The sequence below is a fragment of the Paramormyrops kingsleyae genome, chromosome 2, assembly GCF_048594095.1.
Source record: "Paramormyrops kingsleyae isolate MSU_618 chromosome 2, PKINGS_0.4, whole genome shotgun sequence".
Classification (NCBI taxonomy): Eukaryota; Metazoa; Chordata; class Actinopteri; order Osteoglossiformes; family Mormyridae; genus Paramormyrops; species Paramormyrops kingsleyae.
Genome location: NC_132798.1, coordinates 15380300 through 15405096, shown reverse-complemented (window position 1 = coordinate 15405096; position 24797 = coordinate 15380300). Strand labels below are relative to the sequence as shown.

The 24797-nt window shown below is 47.7% G+C and overlaps 3 protein-coding genes and 1 long non-coding RNA gene across 6 annotated transcripts; 2 read left to right on the top strand and 2 right to left on the bottom strand.

The window, feature by feature from the left end:
• The first annotated feature begins 1557 nt into the window (after positions 1-1557).
• Positions 1558-6434, top strand: mex3c (mex-3 RNA binding family member C). The gene is made up of 2 exons (XM_023836566.2): positions 1558-2431; positions 3582-6434. Exons 1-2 carry the CDS (start codon positions 1924-1926, stop codon positions 4823-4825), a joined length of 1752 nt encoding a protein of 583 aa, XP_023692334.2. The 5' UTR covers positions 1558-1923; the 3' UTR covers positions 4826-6434.
• A 253-nt stretch (positions 6435-6687) lies between these two features.
• On the bottom strand, positions 6688-16498 carry smad4b (SMAD family member 4b). Of its 3 annotated transcripts, XM_023836567.2 has the most exons (12): positions 16192-16497; positions 13312-13810; positions 12922-13096; positions 12799-12828; positions 12176-12382; positions 11617-11739; positions 10724-10831; positions 10585-10635; positions 9524-9707; positions 9269-9437; positions 9031-9169; positions 6688-8435 (listed from the first exon to the last, which is right to left on the bottom strand). In XM_023836567.2, the coding sequence occupies exons 2-12, from the start codon at positions 13549-13551 to the stop codon at positions 8224-8226; spliced, it is 1638 nt and encodes a 545-aa protein (XP_023692335.1). In that variant the 5' UTR covers positions 13552-13810; positions 16192-16497; the 3' UTR covers positions 6688-8223. The 3 variants fall into 3 exon arrangements, with proteins under 3 accessions (XP_023692335.1, XP_023692337.1, XP_023692336.1); XM_023836569.2 differs by lacking the exon at positions 11617-11739; XM_023836568.2 differs by lacking the exon at positions 11617-11739 and having other exon boundaries at positions 9031-9437; positions 16192-16498.
• Positions 15837-18676, top strand: LOC111856534 (uncharacterized). The gene is made up of 2 exons (XR_002841159.2): positions 15837-15976; positions 17689-18676. It is a non-coding gene; the product is annotated as an uncharacterized lncRNA (long non-coding RNA).
• Positions 18677-20412: 1736 nt separating this feature from the next.
• Positions 20413-24064, bottom strand: elac1 (elaC ribonuclease Z 1). The gene is made up of 3 exons (XM_023836570.2): positions 23796-24064; positions 22386-22895; positions 20413-21451 (listed from the first exon to the last, which is right to left on the bottom strand). The coding sequence occupies exons 1-3, from the start codon at positions 23950-23952 to the stop codon at positions 20943-20945; spliced, it is 1176 nt and encodes a 391-aa protein (XP_023692338.1). The 5' UTR covers positions 23953-24064; the 3' UTR covers positions 20413-20942.
• Positions 24065-24797: the final 733 nt, after the last annotated feature.

Below are 24797 nucleotides of genomic sequence, written 5' to 3'. Positions count from 1 at the left end.
TTTTCCCAATTTTTTAGGGCCCCTGTCACTCAGGGGCCCTTGGAATCGTCCTAGCTTTCCTCCCCCTTATGGCGCCCCTGATGACAAGCAACAAGGCAAATGGACTCATCACATCAATGAACTTGCAATTGGGGAGATGGAGACAGAAGGGAGGGCTTTTTAGGGGGGGGGGTGTCATCAATATGGCTACCAGAGGTCAACATTTATATATATCATAATAAATATGGTATAATAATTTATAATAACATTTTTTTATAATAATGAACTAGTTTTAGCTACAAAGTGAGATTAATGTATTTAAATAATGTAAAGAAACATATTTGTCATTAAAAAAACACATTGACTGTTAATCAGACTGGACTGATTGAGCTATACATGTTAACAAGCAGACCCAAAGCTCACAAAATGTTTCTTGCCCTAAACTACACCATCCATCAATTTCTTTAACTGCTTATCCTGGTCAGGGTCACAAGTAGAGACCATTTCATATGTTATATTACCATTAATAGCCCTTCCTAATATACAAGTAACAGTGCAGAAAAAAAAATCTGATCCCCCTGACAAAAAGGCACATTCGGTCTTCTGCTAGGGTTGCCACTTTCAATCTGAAGAAATTTGTTTGTTGAACAGGGGGGTCAGAGCTCAGAATGACCCAAGTTAACCACATTCCAGTACAAATAGCCAGGTTATCCATTAGCAATAGCAGTTCTACCCAGGTTCGTTGTTAGCCATTGTTAGCAGTACCAGTTGATATCTATAATTCTATATTATTCCATTATAAACAAAATTAGCTACATCAAAGGTTTTGGGGTAGTTTGCAAACCCTACACTCTATTTACAAGGTAATAAAACTGTCACATACATGTAAATGCATGTGAATGTCTGTGCAGACTTGTCTCAAATTGAAAATCTCACTGCAGCCAGGTGACCAGAGTTGGCAACCCTGCAACAGAGGCTGGATAGAACTGTGTGCACAACCAATTTAATGAGAAATAATACAGAAGTGCAGTATGGACAGATAATTACTGTTGCTTTTTATGTTGATGAACAGAGCAGCTTTCTTGAATTCTGAGGTTGGGTTGCAGAGGTCAGAAGTCTGCCTTAAGGGGCATTTCAGTTGAAATTTCTGACTAGGAACTTGAGAATCCTGACCTTCCAATTGAAAATGAACACACCAGTATAATGTGTAAATGTTTATTTGTTTGTCTATCTATTTGTTTGTTTGTTTGTTTTCCAGGGACCTATTTAAAGTTCTAAACACCCTAAATCTGCTAGGCTATTCATGGCCCAGTCTGCAGGTGTAGGGAGAAACGATTGTTTCACTCATACTGAATCAGCTAAGAAGCAATTCTAATATAATTATTATGGATTTTCAGCAATGTCACTGCATTTGCAATGACTTTGCCCCTCTGGAGAACAAGTCAAAGATTTAGGTATAATGTTGCATCAACAGGGCCGACAGACATGCTTTCGTTGCTTTTAAAGAGGCACAATGACCTTCCACAACGGCAGGTGGCGGCAGCGTATCTCCAAGAATGCAAGTAAATGAAGAAGTAAAAGAAGAAGGAAGGTGGCGACGAAACACAAGTGGCCGAATAATCGTGCGCCTGAAAGAGCCAATTGGAAGTCGATTCGGCTGAAAGGGGCGGAGCTGCATGCGGTCTTAGTGATAAAACAAAGACAGAGAAGGAGGGCGGAAAAAAGGAAAGAAAAAATAAAAGGAGCAGGTATCTTCGCGGTGACCAAATTACCGGGGCGCGGGCGCTTTTCTCCCAATTAAAGAAGCACCTCCCGATGCTCCGAGCCGCAGCGCCCTAAATGCCCGTTTTATTTCGCTGACGGCAGCGCTCGGAGATCCGCTCTAGGTGGCGATTGTTCCCCGCTGTGAAACTGGGACTTGAAGCGGCGGGGCGCGGGTCCGCGATGCCTAGCAGCACGTCTCTGCTGGAGAGCGAGGAGACCGAGCCAGAGCTCCCGCCGCTGGTCGCGCAGGCGTTCGCCGGGATGGGCCTCGACGACCATACAGAGACGCGGGAGCCACTTCTACACTCGGGCCCCACGCCCCATAGGAGCTTGTTGGGAACTGTGCTGGACCTCCAGCCGCTGCGATGTCACCAGGCGGCGCCGGAGGATGAAGGAAACACGGACGAGAGTGAGCCGGAGGACGCGGATACCGGCGGGCTGCTTGCGCAGGCCCAACTCCCCGGGTTAGCCACGGTTATGCTGCCTGGCATGGAAGTCCCGGAGACTGCGATGCTCTATGGCGGCGTGGCGGACGATTCGACGGCGCAGCACTTCCCCGGGATAATAATGATGCCGTCGGCCTTCGAAATGGAGTCGTCCTCCTTGTTGAGGAGGAAAGGAGTGAATACGACCGAGTGTGTCGCCGTGCCCAGCTCCGAGCACGTAGCGGAGATAGTGGGCAGGCAGGGTGAGTTCGGCGTTAGCCTCATTACCTCGCTGACTAACAGCGCCGGGCTTCACACCAGTGACTGGCCACACGCTCTGCTAGCCGGGGGATATTTTCGTTGTCAGTCGCTCTTTGGCTTTTAAGTAAAAAATGACCCTTTATATGGGCGACGGCAGGCGTTTTACGAGAAATATCTGGACGTGTGATTGGAAATGTCTCGCGCTGAACGTAAGCATGCTAACGGCTAATGGCTCGAGCATGTTAGCCGTGCGACTAACGTAGCTTACCTTAGTCTCCTGTGAAATGCGTATGACCTTACTGAATAACTTTAAATCTACATGTTTAAGCTTTTTTATTTTTTATGTGATATGTCACAGAAATTTGGGTTTGGTGAACTTTTCCAACTTGACCGGCTAAGGCTAGTCTATGGCAGCTAACGCGGAGCCGGGCTGTGGAGGGGGGAGCCGCTTCCTTGTGTTTTTCCACCATACCAACATGTCGAAAACAACTTAGTTTCGGTATGCTGGGGTGGCAGGCTGAAGTTGTTAGCGTCACATACTGTCTGTCGCTTACTCGGAGGTGGGGGTATCTCTTCTGTTCCTGGACCGCTCGTCTGGCGGACACTTTCAAGAAGAATTAAGTTAAAACTGCGTCCGTTTTGCAAAAATGGGATTTTAATGTGTGATCTAAAGGCACGGTCTCCGTGACACGTGGTCCCAGATGACACGATGTGAACGTCAGACTCAGGGTATCTGTATCATTGATCATAGTCGATTAGACCTGATCGAATCCCATCTGCTTACTTGATGTCTCTTATTCAATTCTCCTTTGGGAAGCAACTCTCCTTATTTTGTGTTAATGATGACGCAGTGGTTGATGTCACTGACTAAAAGTGCCGGGGTTCCTGTTGTGGAGTAGAGCAGGATGGAGACTTATGGGAAATATTCTCTTGTATCAGGGGTCTTGGATCAGGTTACTGTAACTCGTGTACAGATGGCCAGTTTCCAAAGTTTTCTGTTCACTTTGTTTTTCAATACTGTAACACCAAGATTATTAAACATGTAGGATACACTTTAAACTTAGTCATTATTTACAATCGATCTCTTTAGAACCTTTTGGAGTCTTGTTAATGGTCTGCCTGCCTCTGACATTGTTTACGTCTCCTGTTAAGGATGCAAGATAAAGGCACTACGAGCAAAGACCAACACCTATATCAAGACCCCAGTGCGTGGAGAGCAGCCTGTGTTTGTGGTTACTGGGCGGAAGGAGGATGTGGCGATGGCCAAACAAGAGATCCTGTCTGCCGCCGAGCACTTCTCCCTGATCCGTGCCTCCCGCAATAAGCCCGGACCCCTGGCAGGGGCGGGCCCAGGCCTTGCGGGTGGTCCCGTCCTGCCAGGTCAGACCACCATCCAAGTGCGGGTCCCTTACAGGGTCGTGGGCCTTGTGGTGGGGCCCAAGGGGGCCACCATCAAGCGCATCCAGCAACAGACGCACACCTACATTGTGACTCCGAGCCGCGACAAGGAGCCCGTGTTTGAGGTGACGGGCATGCCAGAGAACGTGGACCGAGCGCGAGAGGAGATCGAGGCCCACATTGCCGTGCGCACTGGCAGCTATGTTGAGCAGGCTGCCGACGATGACGACTTCCACTGCAACGGCACCGACGTCAGCTTCGACGCGGAAGCGGCGGCCACCACCGGGGGGCGCAGCGGTAGCCGCATTTCCTCCACCTATCGCAACAGCAGCTCTAGCTCCCTCGGCAGCGGCTCCAGCGAGTCGTTCTACGGCGGTGGAGGGGGCCGCATGGCGGACTTCAGTCCCACCTTCAGCGGCAGTGGCAGCACTGCTGGCGGCTTCTGGTTTGGGGAGAATCTGCTGCCCCTGGGGCCGGAAGACCAGGAGCCACCTGGCTTTGAGACCCTGGCTGTCACAGCTGTGCCCCTCGGTGCCCCCCAGCACCCGTTTCTGTGGAGCCCCTTCGAGCAGAGCCTGCCACTTCTGGAGAGCCGCGGCCCCGTCCCTTGCCGTGATAGCCAGCCAGGCACCCCCCGCCACTCCCCCACCTTCCATGAGGCACTGGAGCCCCCTGCTGGCCGCCATGCACGCAGCGACCCAGTCAGCGCCCGCATCCCCTGCTTCTCTGTCTACGGGAGTGTGGCCTTCTCGTCGTCTTCCTCCAGCGACAGCACCACCTCCAGCTCACCTCCCGAATCGGCCGGCCCCGGGGGGGCTTACCGTGGCCGACAGGACTGCGTCCGCTGCATGGAGAGCGAGAGTGTCGCTGCCCTGGTGCCCTGTGGGCACAATCTCTTCTGCATGGAGTGCGCCAATCGCATCTGCCAGATGGATGATCCGGTCTGTCCGGTGTGCCAGGTACCTGTCACTCAGGCGCTCCGGCTGCGTAACATGTGAACCGTCCTGCAGACGGGCCAAGTGAACTGTTACTGGCCAGGAGGGGTTCCCTCATCAGCGACGTAGAGTTTATTTTAATTATTTTAATCCTTTATTAACCAGATTAATCCACTTACTCGTAAGTTTTATTTTTTTATAATGTTATGTATACTTTTTTCAGTGACTGTTAAATTAGGTTTGAACAAAGAGTTCAGGATGGAGGTCTTAGTCGCTGGTCATGGCAGTTCCATGTTTTTATCCGGGTTGCTTTAGCTGCTATATTAGCGTCTGAGATTCTGGGACGTCTGGTCTCGCACTACAGGTGGTAGGACAGCTAGGGTTTTCCCCGTTTTCCGTTTCAGAGCCATCAGCATTGTTTGCGAGTACTGCCATGTTGCGCATTTCTTTTTTTTCTTTTTTTAAAGAAAGCTTTACGTTTACTACAACTTGTGCCTAATTCCATTGAGCAGTTGATCTTAGTGTGTTGTGCAGGCTAGAAGGCACAGTGAAACGATAAATTTTATTTTTTTTAATATATGCTTTTTGGCCTTTGATGGCATGCATTTCACTATTACCAAAAACTTCCCCTGCCTCACTTGGTCCCCTGGGTGGGGCCATGTTACAGGGCAGGGCCGGGACGTGCTTAGGTACGGCCGTGACCTTCCTGTGGAGTATGGGCCACTGCGGTCACTCTCTCCAGCTCTCTTTAGGAATGCTGGATGGTGACTTTTCCAGCCATATCTGTAAGTATTTATTTTTAAAAACCGTTAATTTCCTCTCGGTGTGAGGGAGTCTAGCCCCAGCATCCCCCACCCCCCCCCCCCCACCCCAGTGCATTGTGTGTGACAGCCAGTTTCGACTTTCACTTCAAAGCCACCCACAGCTCCCGTTCTCCCTGGGTATGGCTCTGAGCATGGCCCTCCCCAGCCCCTGTTAAAGTGCACCAGCAGGGGGAGCACATGAGGGCAGTTTGCTGTTTGTGAGCCATCTGGAGGGAGGGGGGAGCACCTCCACACTTCTCCATTCCTCAGTGTTTGGTCTTGTTGAGCCTGGGTTGAGAGCCTTCTATTTGTGTAGCCCAAGGCCAGTGCTGACCTTGCATTGCAGCACCACGTGCTGTCAACAGGAACTTCCCACCCTCTTGAAGTTACCTTTTTTTGTGTATATATACACGTAAAAATCAGTTTGTTTACAGAAGGCTTTATTTTTCTCTGATAATGGGCGACGCAGTGTGCTGCTTGTATAGTTTGACAGTATTGAACCTGGGGCTGTCGTAGCTGGGGGAGCATATGTACACAGGCATGTTTAACGTACCACGTTGTACACTGCAACTAAAAGGCTGTGGATCTAACACTTCAACCGCGTGTCATCTGTAAGCCACCAACTTAAGATTGAAATAATTGTATCTAAATATAAATACTGTATCAACAGTTAAGTATTTGCTAATTTTATTACAGTTATGTATATGTAGGGCAGTCTTAGGGCATATAAATTGAGAAGTTTAAAACTATATTTTATGATAAAGGGCCTTTAAGTAAATGTGGCCAAAGCACTGATATTATATATTTGCTGTAAAGAAAATTAAGAGTTTTATTTTTCTGATTAGTTAATAAAGACTTTCATTTTAAAAGCCTTGTCTGAGTGGGCATCTTGTTTCTCCTTGCCGGAGTGAGTGTAATGTAAACGGCTGGGTCTGCTCTGAAAGCCCTGGGTGAAGGCAGTGACTGGAGGCATTGCAATTCCCCAGCTCACCAGCAGGGGGTGTACAAGCAGGTTAAATGGGTGTCTGTGAACTTCATCCTTTTCTAAGGAGTAACCTTCTACTCCATGTGGTATTTTCATAATACAACTTAGAGTAACACATGACAAAACTGAAAACAATGTTCAGGTCAACTAGTTTAATCATTTTGTTTAAGAAAGAACTTTTACAAGAAACCTAGAAGTGCCAATTAATCCAGTTTGCAGGAACCATCCCTGCTTTCATTTTCAATGATTGAGTAGCAATGTCAGCAAGTCACACACGTATAAGCGAATGTATAAAAGCTAAGTAGTGACACGGCACCTCGCAGAAAGATACTCGTTTGACAAACAGGTGTTGGGTCACCGCTGTGACGGTCCAGCCTCCCGCTGGTCGTCCTGCCTGCCCACACTATAACACTTTCAGTCAGTTTTGCCTGAAATGGGACAAAAGAAGCCACATGTATATGGAAGCAAAACACGTCGCGAATCTGAACAATTGAGATGGGGCACCCGGGCTCCGGCCGCTCTGGAACAACCCTCTGAGGAGCAAAAGACTGAAGGACACAGTGGTCGTCGCACAATGGACAAGCGGGTGCATCTACTATACAACACCTGCTACTGCAAGTGGAAATCTGCACCCCCCCCCCCCCCCATCTGTGAATGAGCCTCCAGGGGGAACTGGCAGTTTATCTATTCATCTGTTCATCCTTCCAGAAAGTAAGTCAAAATTACATATAATGTATCAACTGAAAGGGGGGGGGCTTCTCTTGCAGCTGAATTATACTTGAGAACTACATGTAAAGTAGTATTAGTTTAGCTTGTTTTTTTTTTTAATAAATAGAGGACTGAGGACCATCTATGCAGTGACAGCCACAGGTGAATAGCGAGTCTGTGATAGCTGAACAACATGCACAGGGAGGAGATGAATAGTCTTTTGGGACTAGCTACATCTTGAATGGGTGGGGAGGGGGGATAAGACAGGCACCTATACCCTACACCCAAGTCACATGACTGATCAGATTTAAAAGTTCAGGCTGAGAAGCTTTGAGGGAAACGTTAAAAGGCCTGTGTGTTGAGCTGCACACGTTCCGCTGCGGCTGGTGGGGACTGGAGTAGAAGGGGTTAATACTATGTTCTCATACTAAAAATGACATGCATTTAAAAGAGAAGCAAAAATGACAGTATTTACAAAAAAACAAAAGAGAGGACTAATTCACCGTTGTGGGCTGGGGGAGACGACATACATATTTAAATGAAAGAAGGAAAAAAGCAGGTGTCTTAGTGTTAAAATAAGTCATATGCTACAAGGTGTGACTACGTATGAACGTGCGTGGATGAGAGATGGGGAACTCCTGGCAGCATAACCTTTAACCTCCAAACCATCCAAAGAAGCCATCAGGGGAATTTTATATAAAATAAAGGAAAGTGCTAAAAAGTAGATGTTCTCAATTATTAGAATATACACACAAGAGGGAAAAAGAGGGGGAAAAAATGATAACATGCAACTCTCTCTGGTTGCAATTGCAACAGCCCCTCCCAGTGGTGTTTTGAAAGGGGAATGAGAGGGGGGGGGGGAAACATGGCGGGGCACTAAATACAAAAGGACAAAGTGACCCGTAAGTCCTTGCGTCCTCAATGTGGTTCAGATAGAGGGGGCTTGCAGAGCTCCCCCTGCTGGCTCAATCCAGCGGCTGCGGGTCAGCTATGGGCATGGTGTGCAGCACCTCATCCAGGAGCTGCAGAGCTCGGTGCAGGTGGATCTCGATCCAGCAGGGCGTCTCCTTGATGCTCTGCCGGGGGTAGTCGGGTCCCCAGCCTTTCACAAAGCTCATGCGCAGGATGCACAGCCGGCGAAGGTCATCCACGCCGATTCCGGCAGCGGCCGACAGGCCTGGAGGAGAACACAGTGCTGGGCATCAGCTGCCTCGCGCTGGAGGCAGGACCACTAACAAAAGCCCTCAATGGGTGAATGACTGCTAAGGCACAGGAGCTGCCGAGAGGCCAAGGTCTCACATAAATCAAGGCTGCGGCCATGGGGCATAACAGCCACGGTCAGGGGTATTCAGAACACATACCCGAGCACAGATCTCCAGCATGTCCATAACTCAAAACTGATCTGACAAGTAATACGAGACAAGGCTGAGCTAAGATTTGTTTAGCAGAAAATTGGCAAAAATGGCATTTAAACAGGAAGCAGCTAGGAGGGACATGTTTACTAAATTAAAAACAGGCAAAATTAGGGAATCCAACCACTGGTTTGATATCGACCTGCTGGTTCCCCCACCCCTTGTTTTACCGATCTGTCAAGTTTTTGTACAGCAGAAACCGGTCTGCAGATATCACTGGCTTGGTAAGTTGGGAACTCCCATACTAAATGACAGGAGAGACTTAACTGCCTATAAACCTACAATACATAGGGTTAGGGCAGCTCTGAGTGCGCTGGGACCACTTGCAAAGGGAAATGAGCGAGGGGGCGGGGCACTCACTGATGGCGGGGGCGATGCCTCCCACGGAGCCGGGCCCCGGGATGTTTCCGGCCACAGCAGCCGCCTGAGCCGCGGCGGCTGCCTGTGCGGTTGCTGCCTGCTGCTGCATCTGCCGATGGCACTGGCGCAAGTCGAACACCTGGGGGCAGAATTGAGCAGAGACATCGTTCAGACACCCCCTACCACACAGGTGGTATATGGCCAGGCCGGGCTCCACCCTCCAGGAGACCCCACCCACCTTGATATAGGCGCTGGGGTAGATCTTGTGCACGGCGTCGCCGGGGGCTCGCCCAGCCTCCCGGTCTAGGTAGTAGCTCTGCACAAAGACTGCATGGTCGCTAAGGCAGCGGACCCACACATCTCCCTCACCTTTGCACTCCAGCTGCACCCCCTTGCCGATGTGGAGCCTAGAGAGGGCAAAATGGGGAGGGTGTCAAAATGGCCAACACACCCCCCGAAGTTCAAACTGAGCTACAGACACCAGCCATCGTACCTGGCTCTCTCGATGGCCTCGGTCCTGTGCACGTTGCTTAGCTGCCCCAGGCAGAAGCGGTCCCCCCCGGAGGGGTCCACGTACCCGTCCACCGTCACAATGGGGCAGGTTGAAGGCACCTTGAACGTCTCACCCACCTGCACGTCCATCTCGAAATAGGCAATGGAGCACCAGTAGTCTGGAGCTGGAGGTAGAGGGGCACGATCCTGTCACGCTCAAACACACGGCTGCACGCATCTCCACAGTTTTCTTAAGACATCTATTGTGTATCCAACTCAAAGTAGCAGTAGAATAATCAATGTCTTCATAAAAGCTGTGTTACACTTAGAAAAACACTGAATTGTAAGATTAAAATATCCAGAAAACCGTCTGACTGTGCCTCAGTCCAGACATTCGGGACATCCATCCATCACCATAACCGCTTAATCGCAACTGGGGTCGCGGGGGGGGGAGAACCGGAGCCAAATCTAGGAACAACGGGCGCAGGCAGGAACCAACCCTGGGCAGTCCCCAACACACCACAGGGCGCACACACTCACAGTCACACACACATGCACACAATTATGGGGCCAATTTAGAGTCACCAATCAACATACCACACACACTTTTGGACTGTGGGTGGAAACCCGCATGAACACAGGGAGAGCATGCAAACTCCACACAGAAAGGCCTACGCCCAACCCAGGGACTGAACCCAGGACCTTCTTGCTGTGAAGCAGCAGCGCTAACCACCGCACCACCCCATTCAGGACATGAGACCTCTTACTGCGCAAAGTATGAGAAAACAGTAAGTGTTCGACAATTGTTCTTATTCTGTTCGATTCAGAAGTTTAACAATATTAGTTTCAGTTTTCTTGTAGTTTGAGTTTTAGTTAATAACAACCCTGAGACACAGAGGTAAAGTGAAAATTCAGCCCCCAAGCAATAGGGAAGAACTGTACTAACGCTCAGAAAACAGCTCCTTGCGTCAACCCAGACCGAAACTCTCCTTTGAAACCACAAGGAGGTGGAGCTAAGGCACCGTATCAACAAAAAAGTTCCTTTGGGGGTGGGGGTCTCACCTGGATGGTTGGATATAGGGGGCTGGAATGCAATCTCATTGTGCACTGACCCTGGGGGCAGAAGACAAGATACTGTTAGTGGCCGTAGGGGCGGGGAAGGCCTGCCCCAACCGGGGAGGGGGCATGGGCTGACACTCACAGTAGTGGCTCGGGTGGGCCATTGGCGGGTGGTGCTGCAGGTGCCCATTTGGGTGGTGACTCATGTTGGGTGTGAAGCTGCCGTTCCTTGTCCAGGGGGAGGTGGGATCTGCATGACGGAGGGGCAAAGAATCAGGCTTACAGGTGAGTGACAGGCAGCACAACCAAACAGCCTTCCTGCCAAACACTTAGCCATCATTTACAGAGAACGAAGACCCAGGCGTGCATAGTGAGCCCTACAGGACCCACCGCGGTACTTCACTAGGGGCATAGCGGGCCGGTTAATAATCTGCTAACAAATTACATGGACGCTCCAATCGCATGATCCCACACGGACCATTTTCTGCACTGAGCTCAAAGTCAGACACATGGCAGTTCGGTCTACAGCCCAGATACCAACACATCACAAAAACACATCACAATCCATCAAGCAGGAGCTTCTCCAGAAACACCTCAACAGCCTCATTGGCTCGATCTTACAACAAGCTTCACACACATTATTCCTTACAGCAGGCGACTGCAAGTTAGAGACAGAATGAAGCTGACACTGTCCACACATCTGGGAAACAGCAGCCGGGACTCTTGATTACATGGGAGAAACACTGTACGGCAGCCCAAATCGCGCGCGTGCGCGCACACACACACACACACACACACACACCTCCGAAGTCATTCAAACTGGGAACATGTTCAGACAATTAAATGGAAGGTCCAGAACCCAAATAACTGCATGATGCACCTTCGGCAAGTCATGTGACTGCTCGGAAAATGGCAGAGGATACCAGCACATGGGTTGTCAGTAGCCCCACAGCGCCCCCACCAGGTGATGTTGAAAAGCTTTCTGCCCCCGAGGGAGGTAGTAGGTGTGGCCTGTGTTCGGAGGGTGGAGCTTACTGTGATGATATGTGGCAGGTGGGGCGGGGGGGAAGCCGTTCTGCTGAGTGCCCTGTGCTGTCCCTGGGGCCATCGGGATCAGCCCCTCACTGTGGCTGCCTGGGAGTAGACTGCTGGGCTGAGCTGAGGAGAGAAGGGCAAGGTACATGGGCAGGGCACACACACACACACACACACACACACACACACACACACACACACACGCACACGCACACGCACACAGGCACACGCGCACACACACACGCACGCCCATAAAGAAAGGAGGGACCACCTACTCGCACACCCATGTTATTGCCATTTTATACCAGCCCTCACACTGCAGAAAGCTTTTCAAAATCACCCGGGAACAAATCAGCAACAAGAAGGCGAAGGGAGCAGGCAGGCGATTGGAAGCAGAAGCAGAGAGTAAGGCCTGTGTTACCAATGGGAGCCCTATGGGGGCGGAGCATCCCACCACCGGGCCAATAGCAAGGACGACGACCGGGGGAACCCATGAGAGAGTGCGGGAGGGAGAGAGACAGCCACAGCTGACAGGAGGAGCGGGGAGGTGGAGTCTCACTTGCAGAGCCGACGGGAAAGGAGGATGTGGCCGCAGAGCTGCTGGCATCGGACGGGGGCAGCAGGGAGGAAGCGGCGAAGGGCTCTGAAGGTGCGGTCCTACTGGAGGGCGGATGCTGGATGGTCTGGATAGAGTGACCGTCCATGTTGGGCAGCAAAGGCTGTCCATCATATTCAGTCTCGTCCTTTACCATCAGTCCGGACGGAGCTGGGGGGGGGGGGGGGGACACAACAATCAGGTAGTCATGTAAATGTAGCAGCGCTAGACGTGCCAGCACAGGTACTGACCGTACCGAGTTCACTCCACCAGAAGGTGGTGCTCTATAGACTGTGTCATTTACATGACAGCTGCTGGAATAACATACAGAAGTGATGCAGAATTCAGAGGCATCTGGCTTTTCCAGTTGAATGGCATCTTTACCAGACAGCCCACTCTTCAGCATGTTTGTTAGCGAGGACTCGAGGCGGTTTTTAAGTTCAATTGCGTGTCAAACATGACAGAGTTTTTGGCAGTTAAACTGTCTGAAATTCCCATGTATTTACATACATCACTATACTGCACAGTGCACATCCTCTGGAGGGTATTAAAAAAATAAAATGGGGGGGGAGGGGCTTTGTACTTACCAGAGGTGCCCAGAGTCAATCCCGAGAGGTCTGAAAAGACGGGGATCAGTGGGTCAGTTACATGCTCTGGCTTCACGACGGCACCGGATGCGGAAGGGGTTAAGGGGTCGGGCGCCCACTCACCGATACCTGGCGATACCACCCTCTCGTAGTGGTAGGGATTCACGCAGACACTGTCGCACTTCAGGTCGAAGGCAAACTGGCAGTACTTCACGTGTTTCAGCTCGTTCTTGTGCAGGTCTGGCCAGCGCCAGAGGCGGGCATAGATGACGTGAGGAAAGCCCTTACGGCCAGCCACCTGGCGACAGGACACACGGCAAGCTCAGACGTCCGGGCCAATCTGGGCCCGCAAGACTCGCAGCATTAACTGCTTATCAACCAACCCTCAGCCGGCATGCCGCTCCTTAGGCGACTGACGTTCCATATGAGGAACCGGCAGACAGATGCTCGGTCAGATGGCCCCAGGGTTCCTAACACTCTGTCCCACACCACAGCCTCCCCACGCCCATGTACCTGCAGGCGTCCATCCAGGGTGCGCTGGATGGTGACGCACTTGCTGGGATGCGCCCCGTTGGTGGTGATGGCCGTGATCAGGGAGTCCAGCTCGTCCTTCTTCTCCTTGAGCTTCTTCACCAGACTCTCGATGGCGCGCTTGGCGAAGGTCTCGCTCTCGCCGCCCTGCCTGTGGCACATCAGGCTGTGCACGATGCTGAGGCAGGCGTCGTTGCTCGTGGGCGTGTTGGTGATCGACATCGTGAGGGCCGTCAGAGAGGAGGTGTGGGACTTGCCAGTGCCTTAAAGGTTTCCCTCGATTAGAGGAGGCGTGCCAGCCTTCGGCTCAGAGGTCTCAAGGGTCTTCGGGCCTCTGGGCAAAAGGTCCGTGAGGTGGGAATGTAATGACAGTAGCTCCCTGTGACAGGGATGGAGAGCGGGACACACTGGGCACCCGTCCGCTGCCGTCCCCAAGCACACAGCTCAGAGGGTCCCTCCAGTCTATATTTTCCAAAGTTACCTGAAATCCAACAAAGCCAAGTTCATGCGAATAAACTGACAAATGATGTCACAGATACAAAGATATACACACTATTGATCCCACGTACACAGGGTGAATCATTTCCAATGTGCGAAGAGTTTCTCCAGTAAGACCCAGATAATTCAGCTCAAATCTGAAATGTTACGTGTTCTACTCCACACCCCCAATGTAGCTGAACCACAGAACCTGCAAAATGAAACTGCAGCTCATTTCCGATGAGGTAATCCCAAGGATTGCTGAAGTCAGGCCACTTATAACATAGCTAATGATCAGGGATGCGCAAAACTGGTGCACGAGTATGCATCCACCAAATAAAGTGCTACAGTTTTAAATTTCTGTACTTATTTTATGTGTATTTGCTCTGTTATGACAAGAAATTTACCATGTCTTTTAATCACTAGACCACAAATAAAGTACATATGAGGTGGACAAACGTTAAAATGCACAACTAGTCATAATAGAGCAAATCCACACAAGTACACCCTTGCGAAATAATGACAAGAAACTGCTGTGCATATCGCTTTATGACATGAACATGTACTCGCACACCAATTAGGTGCATCCCTGCTAATGCTTCCAGATATTACTGGTGGGTGTTTCTGTACATTTTTATATTAACATTGCTTATTGCTGCTTTTTAATACAACCATTTTTGGATTCTATTGTTCCTGTGGCACAAACTAAACTTGGACAACTCCTAACCAGGTAAGGCCTATTTCCACTGCACAATAAGAATACCTCATCACCAACATATTTATAAATTAATTTGTAACTCATGCCCATTTCTTGCAGGGTCAAGTATCCATGTTTAAGAAAGTCCATAGCCTCCTGTTTCCATCAGCCTGAAACAGCACACCGATCCATTTAACAAATGCCTGGAAAGCTTTATGCCCCCCACCACACACACACACACACACACACTATAAATACCCTACAGATGCCCATTTTCTGGACATTACCAAACAAAGACTGCACACTTCCCATTTCCTACACACCCAGAGCCCAGGACGATCTCTGTATGCTCAAGTGTCACATCTGCTAATCCTCTGAAGGATCCTCCGAGAAGAACCTCCCCTCCCATCGCCCATCACCACTGTTTCGGGATCAGCCCTGAAGCCTCAGATACAATTAAGCAACCATGAGGCCCAACACGGTCAGCACCAGCTCCAGGTGTATGACAGACATCAAGCCCACACCATGATTCCCCTCTCCAGCTTCACAATGTTCCCACGTCATTTAGTGAGAACATATTTTTTAAAAATATATACACTGCTTAGGTCAGTTTAGTCAGCAGTGCAGTGGCCTTGCCCCTCCATGACTGTAGGTTTGATTCCCACACGAAGCTATTAGTGAATTTTTCATGCTCTCCTCATTGTGCTCCTGAATTGCCTTTAATGTGTGAGTATGCCCTACAATGAAGAGACTCTGCCATGATCCTCTTTTGGACAATGGCAATGAGACGCACTGCTTGACATTGCATTGGTCGCCCCGTGACTCAAACATAATTCGTTGTGCTTGTAAACCTGCCTGCAATTAACCAGAATTACGACAGAAAATCATCAAAAGCGCCAGTTAAAATGTCATTTACAAACACATTACAGTAAACACTGCTATGGTTTCGGTACAGCCAACCTGTTAACCACTAACTTATTAACTGTGCGACCAGTGGGGATCAGAGTTCAGACCCACAAGAAAACATACCCGAAACCGAACTAAACCGCTGCAGCAATAAATTTCCCTAGTTACATAAATAGGTAGCGGAGTACGGCGCTGACAGTCGGAGACTTGGCAAAACAGAGGCACGTTTATCGATGGTGCTGCTAATGAAACTCGCATACAGAAAGGTATGTAAGATGTATCTTTAGCTTGTAGGTAAGGTACAACCCTGTTTTTTATTTCTGCTTGAAATTTCCGAACAGAAAATTTCAAGTCAAATATGAAATATACAAGAACCAAACAGCAGAACTCAAAGTTTCTGACCGGGCGGCATTCAGCGCGACACCTACTTTCCCCCGAGTACAAAACGCTCCACCGCATAGATCACAGACAAATAAAATAGTAAGATGCTTAAATCAAGCGCGAAGAACGAAGATAAATTTTATTTAACCAAGACACACACCGGCAGTTCGGCTAACATTGAAAGAGGTAGTTAGTAAGTAGCCGGGATGGCATCCGCCGCGTTAGCTAACAGGCTTAGCAGGCTAAGAGGCTAACTTAAACAAAAACAAACTATGGCATTAGCATTTAGCGAATCTGCCCACTCTATTATTTCCCCCAGTAGACTCTCCTGTTTTGGAATTAAAGTGAACATGTGGCTGGGTGATGTCGCCCCGGTGTCCGGCGCGGTTGACTTTTTATACCTCCGGCCGGCCCGTTCGGGTTCAAGTCTCCCTCCCGTCCTCGTAGCTCCGTCTCCGGCTCGACTCACGGGCGTCGCGATGTCTCTCCGTCTTCTCCCCAAAGAGAAGCTGCCACCAGGTTGACTGTTTTTAAAACAACATTTCTCGGCAGTGGTTTCGCAGCGATGCTATGCACTCGACTCACGCTTCAAACGAAGTTAAAAATCGTTAAATGCAGCCGCTCTCAACACTAAATGCAGGCGCCCCCGCGACTCTGTGCTACTGCTTCTTATGGCAACATGGCGATCCGCGCATGCGTACAGGCAGGGGCAAAGCACGGGTAAGACGATGGGGAGTGGGTCATATCACAGCTGGGCACGAGGCAGCTGGGCGCGATGCTATTTTTCATAACTGTTTATCCGGGGCAGGACTACAATGAGCCTGGCGCTTGTTCACTCTCAGACACTAAGGGCAATTCACAGACACAAATTCACTTAAACCGCATTTGGGCTGTCGGTGGAAACCCACATGAACCTGTGGGAGAACATGCAAATACCACACAGAGAAGGGGCTGGGAACCCACAGTGCTTGAGCTTTGAGGCCACAGTGCCACCCACCAGGCCACTGTGCCTCTGTTAAAGTAACAACCAACAATAACTCCATCCATCTTCTATCCACTTCTCCCGGTCAGGGTCAGAAGTTTTGAAAAAAAGCTTTTACAAAAACTTGTAGGTTTAAAGTGAGGAGTTTTGCTTAGATTGTCTGGAAAATGGTTTCGTGTGATGAGTCCTATAGCTGATGGCTTTACCACCAACAGGTAGTGTATTACAGGAATTACAATCTCACAGTCTGATCTGGATTATACACATTAATTATCTCCATCCCATAAGCAGGGGCCTTTCAATGCTCTATAATTTTGGAGAAGGACTTTTAACCCTGTATTAAATGCAGGCATTGGGTAGCTATGTTTGATTTTTGTCTTTTTTTTGAAAAGCGAGTAAATTTAAATGGTGCTTCTGTACAATCTTCCCAAGTGGTATAACTAATGAGGGAGAAGAGCACTGCTCCATACACTCTGTATATCGTGTGAATCTAAGTGTGTTTGCAGTTGAAAGGCTACTATTTTTGTGTTCTTGACAGGAAGTGAAAGTTGGAGCCAGGCCTGTAGTTATTAAATACACGTGGATCTCAGTTTGAAGCCTTCGCCAGAGAGGACAGAGCACAAAGCAGGGGAGAGCTGGGCTGGAAAGCCAGCCTATCACAGACTGCGTATAACAGAGACACCTTTTAAAGTCAGTCGATGTTGGTAGAATCTAAAGTCTACCCTCAGCAATATTAAGAAACCCATAAAATCCACCTTCCTGATGACTTATCCAGTACACAGTGAGCCTGGAGCCTATTCCAGGAAGCACATGATGGGAGGATACCATGCAGGGGGAGTCTGGGGTGCCCACTCACATACTATGGGCAATGTGGAACCACAAGTCCACCTAACTTCATCTGTTTTTTGTCCCGCAGGATGAAACCCACAGAAGCACAGGGAGAACATGCAAACTCCACGCGCAGAGCCAGAGGTGGGGGTTCAAGTCCCCAACCCTGGAGGTGTGCAGACCCTGTTCTGCCCTCAAGCCATGAAATCATTACTGCTAATATTATGTGACACTGCATCCAGCATATCAGTGGCCTAGTTTGTAAGGTTAGCTGTGGTTCTAGAAGGGGACTCTTTGAGCATGAGGGTCATAACAAATAAAAAGGTAATTTAATAGATTATCAGAATAGACATAAGCACATTCTGCAAGAGAATGGCGAGAGGGAAAATATGGTGTAAACGAGTCTCATATCAGTTGAGTGCTGATGAAACCAAAAAAATCAAGGAAGCACAAAAACTTTTACCAGTACTTTCCATTTCAACATCAGCACTGGCATTACAGTCAGTTCACCAGATATGTAACTGTTTCAATGAAAATAAGTCATACATCTCCTTGGAATGTACCTTACGGATACATAGTGACCACCAAGACCACGAGACCAAGACAAGACCAAGACCAAGGCAGGGCTAGACCAAGTCAAAATCAGAAAAAGGCTAATGTTTGAGTCTACATAACACAACTCACTATAAAATGTGGAGTACAGACACCATCTTGGTGCTAGGCAGTATGGCCTAAAATTTGTGTCACAGTACAATTTGAACTATGGATGCTTTTTTTCTTAAAATATTAAATATAAATGCTTCTGTACAAATGTAACTTTTTTTTCAAATAAGATGCACCTTATTGGTTGCATTTGAACTTTGAAGCAGGATGTTTTACACCCAATCGCAGCACTGTTAACCCTTTGAACCCTATCCATTTTTGAGCGTTTTTCTATCCCTTTGATTTTAGGTTTATATATGCTTTACGGTTTTGTTTTCTGGACATTCTGGGCTACTCAGATATATCATAATTTGATGTGTAAATGTTGACACAATGTTGATATCATCCTTATAAGGAAAAACTACTTGCGCCTATTGAAATTTCTTAATTTTTTGTCTCATCTAATATGAAAATGTGCAGGCAAATTTAAATGTTGGGATTAGAATCTCTCACATTGCTAAGTTTGTGTTCCACTGGAACAGATGGTTCAGAGTCTAATGCTGAATGTTTATCGCTATAGTTTTTCCACCTATGTACGCTATGATTGGTAAAGTAAAATTTAGGAATGAAACTTTTAGTTCGCATTTTAGCCTCAAACAACAAACCAACTCTGTAGTTATGAGCCTGAGATTAATGGATGTGTAAATGAACACATTTTACACTTGTCAGAATATTTAGTCATTGTGATAAATATTGAGGCATTTTGATGAGTAGTCTTAACTGGTCTTGAAATAAAACCTCAAGTGCTCTATATATGTCCGAGACCAAGAAAAGTCGTTAGTCAAAATAAAGTCAATTCCAAGAGGAGACCAAGACCGCAAAAAGTGGTCACGAGACTAAGACAGGTCTCGTGTACTGCAACACTAGTATGAAGCACTACAAAGGAATGTGATTAAGAACATAGTTGGAGAAACAACACTACAACTCTATTTAAAGACCATAAAAAGGAAATGAATGCCATATCAGGGGCAGTATGTTGTTTTCACTGTGCCTGTGATTTGAAGGTTGCTGGTTCAAATCCTATGGCTGACAGTGTGACATCATCACTGAGCCTTTGAGCAAAGTCCTTATCCACCAACTGCTCTGTGGACTGTCTAACCCTGCCGTCTCAATTGCATGTTGCTTTGGATAAAAATGTCTGCTGGAAAAAACGAAACAAAAATACTTTTGCATTTTTCATGACATTGAAATTAGAGATGCATGTCAAAATCATCTTCATGTCTGGCAGCAAATTTGAGGAGCACATCCCTGGGGAATGATATGACATGACCACAGAGTGGGTCCCAGGTTCTGTTAGGTTACTAAATAACCTGAATACGCTCACAGCATCTGGTGATGGGGCAAAGACAGCCCAGGGCACATAGGGTTTCATTTGAAGGGCTCTGCTGCTCTGGGATGCATCTCACAGTTTTTCTTTTGGCCAATGTACATGTTCTGGTGTAAGCAGATGACCTTAGTATGAACATACTAAGGTCATCCCATTACATGCCAGCCCATTACATTAGTATGAACGTCTGCTTACACCAGAACATGCACATTGGCCAAAAGAAAAACTGTGAGATGATTGATACTTTATGGCTGTCAGCACTTCTCAAAGTTGCAGATGAACAAAACCACATTCATCGCAACATCTAAAAAATCCCAGCATGGTCATGGTCAAGGTTGTTTCAGAAAAATTACTTGTGGAATTCTGTCTCTGGGATAAGTATTGTATACTACACTATATGTAAATATATGTAGATAAAAGTAAAATCATGTGAATTGTAAAAACACCGGCATTTGTGGAAAATAAACATTATATTTTTACACTGTTTTTTGACATTAAACATGGTTTATAAGTCGATAAGTCACAAGGATCAATAAAAGTATCGATTATTATTAATTACTATTATAAAATGTTTGTTTATGGCAGTACAGAAGAGATCTGTTTTATTCTCTAATTTGTAGACTTCCTCTACCAATGTCCACTGCTGAATCGTTGAACCGGTACAGAATTCCATAATTAAAGAACCTGGAGGTGTGCAGCAACACCACAGGGCAAAAGGTAGAGGGACACACTGGATAGGATGCCAGCCCATTACAGAGCATAAAATCACACATTCTGAGCAACTGAAAGACAACTTCCTTACCCATGTATTTGGACTGCAGGACAGAGAACACGCCAACCCCACACACAGAATGTGGGCAGGACCCCAAACCTGGGGGTGTGACGCAGCACTGCTACCCAGTGCAAATATGTGACATATAAATATACACTGCAAAAGAGTTCACTGTGTCAATGTACTCTGCAAGGTGTATAAATACACACTGCACAAAAGCACAAACACTTGGTAATGCTTTACATTAACTGCACCTTCATAATCCCTTTACAATGCATTCATAGAACATTACGTAAATGAACGTAAATGTGCTTCCATAAAGTATTTGTGTTTATGGGTGGCGAGGCACACTTATGAATACAGGTTGCTGTACGTCATTCCTTACGTTATGCTTACAGGTGCAGTATAAACATTCAATGAACAAAGGCACTATGTTAACATTCATTGTACAAATGCACATTGTATGTTACATACATGCACACTGTATAATTTCCAATGTAAATGCACAAACGTGCAAACTGCATGAAAAGACGTTGCTTGGTCACGGCCTTTTGATGGGGATGGACAATGTGAGGAAGTCCTCAGCCAGGACGACCTGCACCCCTGTGCCCTGCAGCGCCCCCTCGGCCTGCCGCTTCAGCTCCATCACGTCCCCGTTGTCCTTGCTACCATCGGCCTCACTGCCGGCGTCTTCCTCCACCCGCAGGCCCGCGGGCTTGTACCTCTGGCTGAAGTGGTGCAGTACCAGCGTACGCGGTCGGCAGGCCCGTGCCACCTCGGCAGCCATGCTGGGCGTGCTGTGTCCGTGCTCTACCGCACGCTCCTGGTGCTCGTCCGACAGTGTGGCCTCGTGGACCAGCAGGTCGGCGCCCTGGCACACGTGCAGCACCCCCGCCTGGCCAACCAATGCACTGCAGTCTCCTAGCACGCACACCTTGCGTCCGGGGATGGGTCTCTCCAGAACCTGGCCCGGAGTCACCACCCGCCCGTCGTCCAGGGTCACCGACTCGCCGGCCTTCAGCCGCCCATACACAGGGCCCGGCTTCACCCCTGGGGGAGACAAAGGGAGTGATACAGCCACCCAGCATGTTACCTAGCAACAACGACACTTATACAGATCTGCTCTTAGCCATTATAAAGAAAGCCGTCTGTAAATATGCACATTTATAATTTTACATTGAGTACTGTACAAAAAGTCTTAGGCAGTCAAAGGAAATGTTTAAAGCTACTTATCTTGGTGGTAAATGGATATATGCTCAGAAAAAATACACAATTCAGAATTAGAACATATGCAAATTAACATACAAAAACTAACCCTGTTCTGCAAAATGTTACCGATATTATGTCGGATGGCTAGATGAATCCTGCTTCAGTTCCCAAACCTCTCCTCAGGGGCACCCCAGCCATTCCATGTATTTGTTAAATGTACTTTAATTAGTTAAATAACTCATTTAGGTACTGATTAGGCAAATATGGTATGCTAGTGGTCCAGTCAAAAAATACATTTTTGTATTGGATAGCTGCTACAAATTTTGGGGTGCTGGACATAATATAGTGTTACGCCAACATGAAAATCATTTAAACATCATTTTATAAGACTTTTGCATAGTGCTATATATACATATATGAGCCAATTTTTAAGCACTATATTTACAATGGTGACCAAGCCATTAGTCTATTAAACAGTTATCCTGACGTGATATTCACAAATTTTACAGGATGACTTTACCAGCTGCCATACAGGAAAGATAAAAATACGAATAATAAAAAATGTGACTGGGAGGGACCTTACATATCCGCACGGCAAATTAAAATAAGAGAGCAAACTGCTTGTCTTTGGGTTAGTGGTTAGTTAATATTAATCAATTAACGGCCACTGCAAAAATGCAGTTCCCAGTAGCTCGTAATTCAGTTTGATGGTAGAGAACAGCAGCAGCTCGTCGTCTGTGTAATAAATGCATAATGTTGGGCACGGCAGTGCTACCCAGCTCCTTCAGCAGCTGCGTGTTCAGTCTGCCAGGCCGCTCCTGTTCCTGCACTGCAAAGCCAAAGGAGGGCAGCCGGTGGAAGAGGCGGAAGGCTTTGACCAGGAAGTGCTCGTCCTCCAGGAGTGTGTAGCACTCATCAGCACTGTCCAGAGTGAGGGTCCGGCCTGGCAGCTCCTGGGGGTGCAAGTGCTCGTCGCAGGGAAGGGCAGCCAGGGGGTGCAAAAAGGCATCAGGGGGGCACTGGTCAGGCGTGGGCTCCAGCTCGTGCACCGCATAGGGGAAGAGCAGCTGGGAGCCAGACAACCCCAGGGCCACACGCAGGAAGTGCCTCAGGCCACAGGGGCCATAGATATCCACCTGTGCCTGGGGGCGGGGCTGGGATGGGGGCGGGGCCGGCGTCTGCGATGGGGCAGAGCTCCAGTTCAGGCTAATTGTGCACAGTAAACCAGGCAGCCCAAACAGGTGGTCCCCATGCAGGTGAGAGATGAACACCTTAGTGATGCGACCTAAGTGCACAGAAGGAGGACATGCATTGTACACAAAATCTGAATTCAAACATTCACTATCAATCATACAAGCTATTACCGGGATGAGCCAGTGGGAAAATGGCTGGCAAAGCAGCCATAGTCACATACTATTAAAATCATAAAAAAGAATGTGTGTAAGAAATTATTCACAATAACATGCACACTAATGATGATATAACAATAATTAACATAGCAATTAACATAAACACACATACACATACACACACACATAAATTAAAGGCTTGTTTTAACACTGTAGTATGGTGGGAATATATCACCCCCTGAGTGTTAATATAAGCTTATGTAAAAGTGAGACCAGATAGGTTCAATATTGTCAGTATATCTTAAAGAGCACAGCCTACATATCTTTTTAAACGTACAGATAGAATGTGTCAAAGGGGTTTTTACAGTACTAAAGTTGATACTGTAAGACCATAGACAGGATATATAGAAAACGCTGCAATTTACATTCAACTAATTACAGAAAAGTTAAGTAGCACAGGCAGAGGCGTCGGAAGGGTATGGATACTTTGACATATTTAGGCTGCTCAGCACTTGACAGTGGCCCTTGAATGTGGACAATTACACGTAAAACTGGAGGGGGCAGAATATCTAGGTACAGGGTATTAATGTCTAGCGCTGTAAATGCGACGGCGGCGCTTTCGAGGAATTCGAGCGCAGGGCTGAGCGATCGTGGATCAGCGATCTATTGTTGATGCTTGATAGTGTAACACAGGGCCGGACGATCGTGGCTCTGTTATCTATTGGCGATGTCTTAATTCCAGACAGGAGTAGAGGAAGCAAGCATGTGCATCGCCCGCTTTACGTTCTTGGCTTGGTTATACATTACGATGGTGAAGAAACTAGTAAGAAACTTACTGGCTTTTAGCTGACTCTTCATCAGCTGTGTTTGCGTCCCCTCCCCGCAGTCGAAGAGCCAGCAGTCTCCCTCGGTGCGGAGGACTAAGGCCGACGCGCCGCGATGCGGAGAAGGGTACGCGGAGCCCGTGCCGAGGAACGTTATATCCATAGACATCTTAAACACCTACCGATAAAAAGGCTCAAAAATACCCCGGCGACGACGAGAACGGTCGATAGAAGGTGGATAGTGCCTGGTGTGGCTGCGCCGGCTGTGGGGCGGGCTAACAGCGGGGCGGGGGCTGTGCGCGTCATGCTCGTTGGGTGTGCATTCAGCTAAGGAAAACCAGATTATCCAGCATCGGTCTGCATAACGCAGCAGTTATTCAACTCTTTAACCATTACACAAGTACAATAGTCTAACCACCGCACAGCGTAAATATTGGACTACACAATATTTAACATTCTCCAGTGAACCCTTTATGAGCGAAATGTCAGCACTTAGTGGAAACAACACTTACTTTAATGCAAATAGTTGCAGTCTCCTGGGCCCGGTTTTTCAAAAGTAATCCACTAGGATTTTGGATAACGGATTGGATCAAATCTTGAAAATGGGTTTTTCAAAAGAAAAAACGGATTACATAATCGGATTAGATCACGTAATCCAATCTTGGTTTTGATCCGGATCAAACCATTAGTTTGGGTTTTTCAGAACTTTTTTGTAGGATTTGGATCACTTTGATCCAAAAAATCTGGATTAAACTGATCCCATCAGAAGGGTGGATTCAGCGTGGATTTCATGCCCAAAATGTAATGAAAACTTTAAAAATGTATCAAATAATACTATATTTGGATCATGCAGTATCTTACAAGATATCCTATTTATTCATAAGGTTTTAATTTTATTTGTTCATCCATTAGGCTACAGTGATTAGGTAGGCTTTAACGTATTCAGCCTTTCAGTATAGGCCTACAGCAAAGTAGAAAGAGTTTGGCCTCATAAAATAATCCCCCAAACAGCTG